Genomic DNA, 10390 nt, shown 5'->3' with positions numbered 1-10390 from the left:
AAAATCTTGGCTTACATAAATTTCTACATATGCCATGTCATGCCATAGCATCATTAAACTAGCATCTAACAATGGACAAATAGTTTTTTTTCTGTAACCTATGGTTCTCTAACCATAAAGGCTGCTGTGTAATTTGCCCCCTGACTAAGCATTTAAAGAATTTAGGGGAAGCATTTAAATAATCCTGTGAATGCACTTAAATAATGCAGAATCGAATCGTTCTGAATTTGCAAAAATCGTTGACCTATGAATCGTGAATCGAATCGATTCGCTGTCTACCCAAAGATTCACAGCCCTAATACAGACACATGCTCAAGGTAATACGGCGTTCAGCTATATTTTATATACTGACAATAATTTACAATAATGACTAATTTGTTAACTATCAGTTAACAAGAACTAAAATACTTCTACAGCATTTATTAATATCAGTAAATATCAATTTCAACATTTTTAAAAACATTTTTAAAATCAACATTTGCATCTGGTAACATTAGCTAAAGCACCGTGAACTAACTTGACCAAACCTTATAAGAATGTACCCTAATATTAACAAATTAGACTATATTGTATAGTGTTACCAATATACTATGCTATTTTATGCTCACCAAGGCTGCATTTATTTGATAAAAAATACAGTAAATAATACAGTACTACTGTAAAACAGTAATTAAAAAGAAATATTTTGTAAAATTATAAATGTCTTAGCTGTCACTTTTGATTAATTTATCTTTTTGTTTTTCAATTATTTATTGAAGGATCATCCTTCATCCTCATGCTGAAAGTATTCATTTATTTCAAAGAAAAAGAAGATATTTTCTTTTTTAATTTAGTTTTTTTAGTTTTTTGTGGTTAATGTATTGGGTAACACTTTACAATAAGGTTCCATAAGCTAATGTTAGTTAATGTATTAACTAACATGAACCAACAATGAACTGCACATTTCTTAAAGTATTTATTAATCTTTGTTAATGTTAGTTAATGATAATACAGTCGTTCATTGTTAGTTCATGTTAATTTACAGTGCATTAACTAATGTTAAAAAGCACAACTTTTGATTTCAATAATGCATTAGTAAATGCTGAAATTAACATCAACTAAGATTAATAAATGCTGTAGAAGTATTGTTTATTCTTAGTTCATTTTAACTAAAGTAGTTAACTAAACTAATGAACCTTATTGTAAAGTGTTACCATGTATTGTTTGGTTTCTTTCTGTCTTTCTTTCTACTCTTAAGCTGAAGTTCTTATAATAAATGAACCTAGCCTCGCAAATTAGGTAAAAACTGTACAAATCTGTTAAATAGTAAGATATGCAAAGCCGTAGACAGTTGTGCTTGCTGATTTGAGGACAAGTACTAAAACTGGAAAAATGTGCCAAATCATCTGAGAAATCCACAGTGTTTTGTTCACCAAGCATCACATTCTGAAGTGTAAATGTTTCCTCTTGAAACACTGTTTGACAGCTGTGTGGCACACTTGAAAGAACAGGACAGACTGAAGAATTATTTCCAAAACTGTGATCAAAATGAGATGTTCTAATTCATTTAAACTCATAACTTCCTTCTAGACGCACAAAACAAAACACAGTTTGTCTAACAGCTTGTTGCAATATAAGATGTAATATAAGGAGTAATGACTTACCGTAAACAAGCCAGAAGAGGTGCTAATGTTAACCCAGAGAAAAAAATATCTAAATATTAAGCTAGTCAAATCACATTTACATACCTCAGTATAATAATCATTTAAAAAAATGTAAATTATAATCTTATGGTAATAATAATCTTAATTTAATAATTTAAATAATAATTTAAATCAGGGGTTCTCAAATCTGGCCCTTGAGGTCCACTTTCCTGCAGAGTTTAGCTCCAACCCTAATCAAACACACCTGAACAAGCTCATCAAGGTCTTCAGGATCACTAGAAAGTTAAAGGCAGGTGAGTTTGATCACGACTGGAGGTAAACCCAGCAGGAAAGTGGACCTTGAGGGCCAGAGTTGAGAATTTAAATAATTTGATTTAAATAATAATCTTAATTTAAATAATAATACTCTTATAGTCACAACTCTATTTGGTGGTCACCAGAGATACAGAAAGGGTCACAAAATATTTCTATGATTTGAAGTTTCGAATAATATTGACTGAAAATTCAACTTGTTATTCTTAAGAAAATGAGTCGCTAATTTTAAATATTTGTTAGTTACTACACTTTAGAAAATGGATTGTGGACCAAAAAAGTTGGTCTAAACCTCTTTGAAACCCTTGGGTGTAGAGGTTTTTAACAAATAAAATAAAATGAAATGAAATAAAAATAATAAAATAGAATAAAATAAAATCGCAATTATTTTCTAAATTTGTAGAAATCCAATTTAATGCAAAATGATAATTAACATTTAAGAACTGCTTATGTTAACTAGTCAATGGGGAAAAGAAAAAAAAAATGTTTTTTCCTGTTAAGGTACAGGTATATACACAAGTAAAAACTGATGGCCACTGATCTAGAATCTTTAAACTATGTCTAGACTGTGACAGAAGACATTTCTAAATGTTTTGGCTTTGTTAGGTTAATTCAAATGTCTGTAGAGGTGTGCTTTCAAAGACCTGTGTCTTTCCATGTGTATGACACACAAACAAGGAAAAATACCAACTACACAAACTCTGTTTTCTCCTCCTCGGCAACAATGAGAGCAAAAATGTGTGAATTTCTAGACAAACAAACAAACAATGGCTGGGAGACTTTTCCCATCATCGGTAGGAGGAAAACATTTTGATTTTTTCCATCTAAACAGATAGCAGGTGGAGAAATGAAAGGCATCACACATCTTTTATAGAGCCAAATGACACCAGCAGGAGTGGCTTTGATGTCGCAGCATCGTTCAACTAGCAGAAACAATAGCATCTTCCTCTGCCAGCATGCATCTGTCTCTCTGCTGACGGAAATGGTTAATTGAGATAGGAGAGACATATTCCATAGTGACTCTCCTGCAGATAATCGCAGTCCCAGACATAAATACTCTTAGATGGCATCACACCAAAGTCTCTTAGCTTAAGTAGTAAACAATTATATTTAACAAGTACATGTTGCCCTCCTAATTCAGTAATAACGACTGTGTTCGGATGTAAATATCCACCTAAAATCTTGTCAGTGACTATACGAGAGACTCGGTTGTTATACCCCCTGAAACAACCTTAACGTACTGCTCCTTCATCCATTTTAATGATCCTTATGTGCTGATGGCGGAGACTAATTATTGCCCATTATAAAACTCAACAGCAGTGATAGAGAAGAGAGGAGCGGAGCTGGTGGGACGGGTATGGCTGTAGTCTGGAGCTCTGCTTTATCTGCGCACTGATGAATAAGTCTAATCTATCATATGTCTGGGAAAGCCCCAAGGCCACCAGAATGAAAAGCTTCCATAGAGTAAGCGAGCAGCAGTGTGTTCATGTGTGAACTGTGACTATAAGGATCACCAAACTGCATGCGCGTGTATTGTTAGCACTGAATAATGGGAGCTCCATGGGTGTAAACAGGGCCTAAAATTAACACTCGCCAAGCACCAAATGCTTGAGTTGGAAAGTATATGAAACAGTGTTACTCATCAGTTGGCTGATAACTTTTTTATTAATTCTAACAATGCCAAAGTATGCGAAATGGTTTAAAAGAACGATTATCAAATTGCAAAGACGGCATTGAAATTATATAAATATGTAATCTGATGTTATGTCCTGTGAGCAGCTGTGAGTGTTTTCAGTGTCTCTGAGCGGTTAGCAGTAAATGCTGCTCCACACAAACTCCATCTCTGCAAGTCCTGTGAGATTGAGTCGCATATACCATGCATTTGAAAATGACACTTGCCCAAATCATCTTCCCAAACTTGTAATGAGTGTAATTCATACATCTGTTGTCAACAAAAGAAGCATTTTAAAAGAGAAGTTCCCTGCGTTTTCCCCGCCAAAATAAAAAATCTTTGGCTTAATGTTTTTTAGCAAAAAAAATATATATATATATATTACTATTGTAATTTTACCATTAGTTAAAATAATAATAATAATAATTATTATTATTATTATTATTATATAAATTAAAATTATTATTATAAAATACTCATAGTATATAATATTATAGTGATATTTCTTTATTGATTTGTTAAATGTTTATGACTAAATAATACCAATAAATAAACAAACTGATAGGGCAGCGAGCCAACAAGTCTGCTGCCTGAGCTTTCGGACGCAGCTTTTATGTTCATAAACATGCTGTAAGCAAGCTAAAATGTTCATTAATTTAGAGCAAAGGTGCCCAATTCTGCTCCTGAAGGGTCGCCATCCTGCAGAGTTCAGCTCCAGTTGGATATTGGATATTGGATATATAATTATGCAAGCTCATTTCCTATGTTTAAAGTTAATCTTTAAAGACATAAAAATTTTATAACACTTTTAAACTATCATTAGCAGATGAATATCCCTTTTTCATGCAATACATTATAATGGTTTGATGCCTAAAGTCACTTTTAGCTTTTAAAAAAAAATTTTTTTACATTTGTTTGTTTTTTTGTTTGATAATATTGTTTTACTTTTAATTTATTTAGAAAAAAAATAATATTGCACATTACATGAAAATAATTATTGGATTGTCGATACTGGTCAGCAGCTTTAAATGTTTTTACATTTAATTATTCCATTTCTGTATTTTATTTATATCTTTCTTTGATTGAATTTGTCCTATTATTTGTTATGTGCATCTTTGATCTAAGTTTTATATTGTAACATATACCATTATTGTGAAATAAAATTACTTGCAAAGTGTTAAAAAAAAATTTTTTTACATTTGTTTGTTTTTTTGTTTGATAATATTGTTTTACTTTTAATTTATTTAGAAAAAAAATAATATTGCACATTACATGAAAATAATTATTGGATTGTCGATACTGGTCAGCAGCTTTAAATGTTTTTACATTTAATTATTCCATTTCTGTATTTTATTTATATCTTTCTTTGAATTTGTCCTATTATTTGTTATGTGCATCTTTGATCTAAGTTTTATATTGTAACATATACCATTACTGTGAAATAAAATTACTTGCAAAGTGAAATAAGATTTTGGTCAAATAGTGCACCCCTACAATTACATCATAATAAAATAATGACAATTAAAATATTGTCCAAAATGTTAATATCAAGTGCATCCCTACATATTGTGATTCACTCACATAAGGTTGGCTACTTTTCTGGAAGACAAGTACAAGGCAAGTAAAAATGAGTAGTCATACAAGCCCTACACCATAGCAGATTTGGTGGATTGTACTGAAATTAAGAACTAATTATTGTCTGATCGATGCATTAATGCATTAATGAGCTCAAGACGTTCAACCTCTATGCAGGTGTGTGCATATACTTTGTCTTACCTCAGTGTGAACTGCTCAGTGGCGGCAGCAGGATTCATTAGTACTTGAAATCCCACTGTCTGTCCCTGTTTAACTGGGCTGGGGGGTGCCAGAATCTCGACGTCTCCATCCAGTCTAAGTCTGTTTCTGGGTGCTTTGTTGTCCCCAGTGGCGAGAGTCACCGTCCCAATCCTCTGCATATCCCCTTCCTGCCCTACAGCCTTTCCTTGCACCCTACCCGCTACACACTCTTTCCCCTGGGCCTCTGGAGGAAGGATGGAGTAGTGCAACTCCACCGTGACAGGAACGGGCTCCTGTGTGCGCCTACGTGGCGGAGGAGCGTTGAACCAGGTCGTTGGGATGCCAAGCTGGGCTACACAGATCCCCATGTTTCCCTCCAGTCGGCAGGCGGTTGATACAGAGCCTTCCCCTGGATCACGGAACCCAACGACACGGATACACGGAAGCAGTTCCGTGGCAGGATCCACATCCTCCCACCTGCGGCCCGCCAGATAAAACAACACCTGGATTTGAGGTCGATCGACTCCTATCCTCCTGCCTACCAGGTGCGCTCTCACCTTCCAGCCCAGTGTGAGGTGTGTAGAGGTGTGGAAGGAACGTGGCAGCGCCCCCTGGAGGAGCTCTGGTGGTACTGGCGCCTCTGCGGTGAGGTTGCCATAGCTACAGTTGACCGACAAGAGGGGAGCAGGGCCAGCATCGGGCAAGTGGAGAAAGAGAGGCTCACTGCGTGTCTGCAAGCTCCCGTTACGCATCACATCCTGTGTGGCCTCCCGGAGAAAGAAGGATGACTCTGCACCCTGCAGTTGGCAGGACACAGGGAGGTACGTGGGCAAGGATGAGGAGAACCTGGGCACGAGATCGCTACCTCCGCCCCTGCTTTCACACACTGTGGAGAGACAAAGAGAAAGAGATTTAACTGTATGTTTATTTAATTTCAGAGACACTACAGATGTTATTACAAGGAAAATTGCTTTCAGTTATAATTTAAAGTGTCCCCTGATTTTTGTTTTATCTCATTTTACGAGAGCATTTATTTACAAAGAAACAAATGAAATTAAGGCCAAGGTTCTTTGGAAAGATAATTGTATAAGTGTGTGTAGAGAGCAAGTCAATGTTCTGAGTGAATAGCAAGAAGAGTTCAGCAAGAATAAAGACAAAGATTTAAAGAGAAAATGTTATTATATGTACACTATCATTCAAAAAGTTGGTGTATTATTTTAATTTAAAATAACTGTTTTACAATTTAATATATTTTTAAAATGTAATCTATTCCTGATGGCAAAGCTGAATTTTCAGCAGCCATTACTCCTGTCTTCAGTGTCACATGATACTTCAGAAATTATTTATAGAAATTCTTCATATATAGATTTGGTGTTGCTTATTATTGTCAATATGTTGATAAAAATGGGTTTTTCCTAATATTTTTGTGGAAACTGTGATACTTTTTTCAGGATTCTTTGCTAAATGGATTATTTGAAAAACAGACATTTATTTAACAAATGTAAAATAATAATAATAATTATTATTATTATATATAGTATATAAGTCAAGCAGGTTGTGTACTTCTTTGAATGAGAATTGCCAATTTGTGCTTTTTTTACAACCTGCTTTTTCTTTAATTAACCTGCAGAAAATTATGTAAATGTGCTCATGAATACATAAAAAGTCCTAAAAACATACTTTAAAGTAAAGGATCCCACCTATGAATATGCTATTGTGGTAAAAATAATTGTGATATATCTATATAGTGTATGAGTGTATTATCACAACACTACTTTTATCCAAAGTGACTTATGTCGAACCTATGACCTTGACATTGCTAACACCATGCTCTACCAGTTAAGCAACAGGAATCATTTGAAGCCCTATGGCTCACATTTGCACAATTGTTTCCACCTCTACTGGACAGGATATGACACTGCAGTGGCTTTGTGACTACGTGTCTCTTTGTGAGTGTCAGGGTGTAACATTGATGGTGGAAAGGCCTCTTTTTGTGCTCAGGGACAATTTATTTGAACTCTAAAAACATGACCCAAAAAGTCAACAAGTCATCACTGAAATTGAAATCTGTCATTTAGCGGACATTTTTATCCAACAAAAAAGTTCCCACAGGAGCAACTCAGGGATAAATGCCTTGCTCAAGGGCAGAATGGCACTACAGCGGGACTCTGACCTCTGTAAAATCCAATCCCAGAACAACTGCAGGATCAGACACCAATCTGTTCAGCTGCAAGACCACAACTTTACTCCACTACCACTATGCTATGCTAGCATTCTTGACCAAGGAGATGCAGTCATAATAGCCAAACTTTTGAGCTGCAGCATAAAGTTTGAAAGGTCAGAAAGTTTGTACTACTCTAGTACACAATCTATTAGTATCTCAACATTTAAGCACAAAGAAATTTGGTATGGTAGCACTATATTGCTCTCACAATATTAACCCGATATCTTTTAAACACGATTTTGTTGCTAACTGAAACCTGTGTGCCATAACTCCCAGAAGTTGCATTGCAGTCATGCAATCTGATAGGAGCAAATGACATTTTTTTGAGAAAAGGTATTTATGCTACATTTGGAAGCTCTATTGCATCTGTACTCACTCATGGTTAATTGAAGCATAAAGTCAATCCTTCACCTTTCTCTAAGGATACCTCTATCATTGTAAAATCCCTCAGCACATGTTTGCATTTTCCTTTAAGGCTGTGAGGGAGCTTATCAGGTCTCTCTGCCAATCAAATGTAATACAGTCTGCCAAAAAGACTGAGTGTGCCAAATGCTTCAATGAATCAGACCCTAAATTTACAGTTCTTTCCTGTTATAATTTTAGATCTGTACTGATAGAGCCAGTATGAGGCAAAATGATGCTCGAACAGACAAGCGCACACATGCCATGTGCCGCATTTGCAACATAAAGGTAGCTGATGATTAAGTAAATGCAAGACCGAGCACAATTTAATATGCAAATAAATGCAAAAAAGAAGACCAATTGCAATGCAAATATTACAATGACATCCATGACAGTTGAAACATTCTTACAATCTGAACCAAAAACAAAAAATAGCCCTGTATTTTAAGTGATCTGAACTGAAATAATCACAGACAATTGTGGAGAAAATGAAGAAAATGTAGAAAATTTCAATACAGTGCTAGGTTATAGCTACATTTTTTCCCACATTTGTTTCTTGAGTTTCATTTAAGTTCACAAAAACTTGATAAATCAGAGAACAGGAGAACTAAGCAATATCACACACATTTTACACAGAAAGAGTTTCGACCTCAGCTCATTATAAGCCAATATAAGATGATGAAATACACAATCCCAGTATTTCAATCTTTTGTATTTTTGTATTTCTCATTTGTTTTCTCTCTTTTACAGTGAAACAACAGATTTCGTGCTGATTCAGAGAGTCTCATTTGCATGTTTTGAAACAGTGACAGAATGGAGAGCAACAGAAACTCAAGCAGCTGCCTGGAATAGAACCAGAGGTTTATTGTGTTACTTTATCTCTCTCACGCTCTCTCTCTCCTCAGGTAGCGGAGTGAAGCATAGTAAAGGTGTGAAAATATAATGAAGATTTGGTATGGCGCTGCGTCTCACAACAAGAGTTTAAACACATAATAATCCCTTCAGAGAGAGATATACCTTCAGCGATTCATTTCAAATCAACACTGAGACAAAACATACGTGAGGCCTTGTGGACCCAGTGTCTTGAGGAAGAAGAGAGGCCGATGACGAGAAAGAGAATGAATGAATGATACAACAAGCAAAGTAAATTTTCCGGGTTCAAAAGCTAATAAACAAAATAATTTCAACTCGTCCCTTAGTTTAAAAACAAATTGCAGACACAGAAAGGTACTTGCAATATTGAGAGCCAGGCAGGAGTCATTAAATATTTCAAAACCTGATTTTTTTTCAGTGAAATGTAGAAATAAATGAATAAATGAATGTATAAATAAATAAATAATAACTTAAAATCAATTAAATTAATTAAAATAGAAAAAATTTATTAAAATAGTAAAATGAGGGAAAATGTCACAAAATTACTGTACAATTACTGTATAACATTTAGAAATAACATTTCTAAATGTTATTATGCTTGAATTAGAAAATACTCCCCCTCATTACTATACAAACAAGGAAATGTAGAAATAAGTAAACGCATGTATGTGTAAAATGAATGTGTACAAATAAAATAATACAATTAAATAATGCAGAAAAAATTAAATGCTAAATCACACACAAGTTTGTAAAAGTGTAAATCCCTCATTTGAAAATGTATTTATTCTTATGTTATTTATAGATTTCTATGCAAAAGTCACATTGGCAGATTCGGTCATCCATACTAAGGGTCGACCGATATGTGTTTTTCAAGGCCGATGCCGATACCGATTAATCAGGAGCGCTTGTCCTCCTAATTAAAAAAATTAAGGAGCACTTTCTGATCAATAATAAAAAATTCTGATAAAAAATTAGCCTTCCTTATACGAGGTGACATGTGACTCCTTAAAGTGACTTACAGGGGTATTTTCTTTTTACCTTTGCAATGGCATCCTTTTCATCTGTCAAATTCAAAATTTAGGTTAATAAGCTTTAAAAATTTCTATTAAAACCAAAATAATAAGTAGTAGAATAAGACAAATAAGTTACCAATCATATGAAATTAGTATTAATAAAAAATTTATTTGTACTACAAAGGGTGCACAGAACACAAAAGTGGCATGTAGGTAGGTTTTCAGATGTTTAATGAGGCTCAGAGGTAATTAAATTCATAAATTCATGTGGAGATTAATGTTTTAAATATAAAATTTTGAATACAGAAATATTAAATGATTTAAATAACTGAAATTATACCTAAAAATGAAACAAACCACCAGCAGGTGGCAGCAAGTCACTAATTTTATCACTGAATCATTCATTCAATTGATTCGTTTGAACGGCTAATTCATTCAGGAATGAAGCAAGTGACTGTCTTTATGAATGGGTAAT

General features: G+C 34.3%; 1 protein-coding gene across 1 annotated transcript in view; it reads right to left on the bottom strand.

Moving 5' to 3' along the window:
- The window catches only part of LOC107741256 (transmembrane protein 132C), a 292083-nt gene that overhangs the window by 164877 nt on the left and 116816 nt on the right, over positions 1–10390 (bottom strand). Inside the window, exon 2 of the mRNA XM_016553957.1 lies at positions 5404–6289. Within this exon, the coding sequence (XP_016409443.1) occupies positions 5404–6289 (886 nt within the window). The remainder of the gene's footprint in view (positions 1–5403; positions 6290–10390) is intronic.

Source organism: Sinocyclocheilus rhinocerous, unplaced genomic scaffold (assembly GCF_001515625.1).
Source record: "Sinocyclocheilus rhinocerous isolate Xijiao unplaced genomic scaffold, SAMN03320098_v1.1 scaffold615, whole genome shotgun sequence".
Taxonomy (NCBI): domain Eukaryota; kingdom Metazoa; phylum Chordata; class Actinopteri; order Cypriniformes; family Cyprinidae; genus Sinocyclocheilus; species Sinocyclocheilus rhinocerous.
This window is presented reverse-complemented; position numbering and strand designations above follow the sequence as displayed.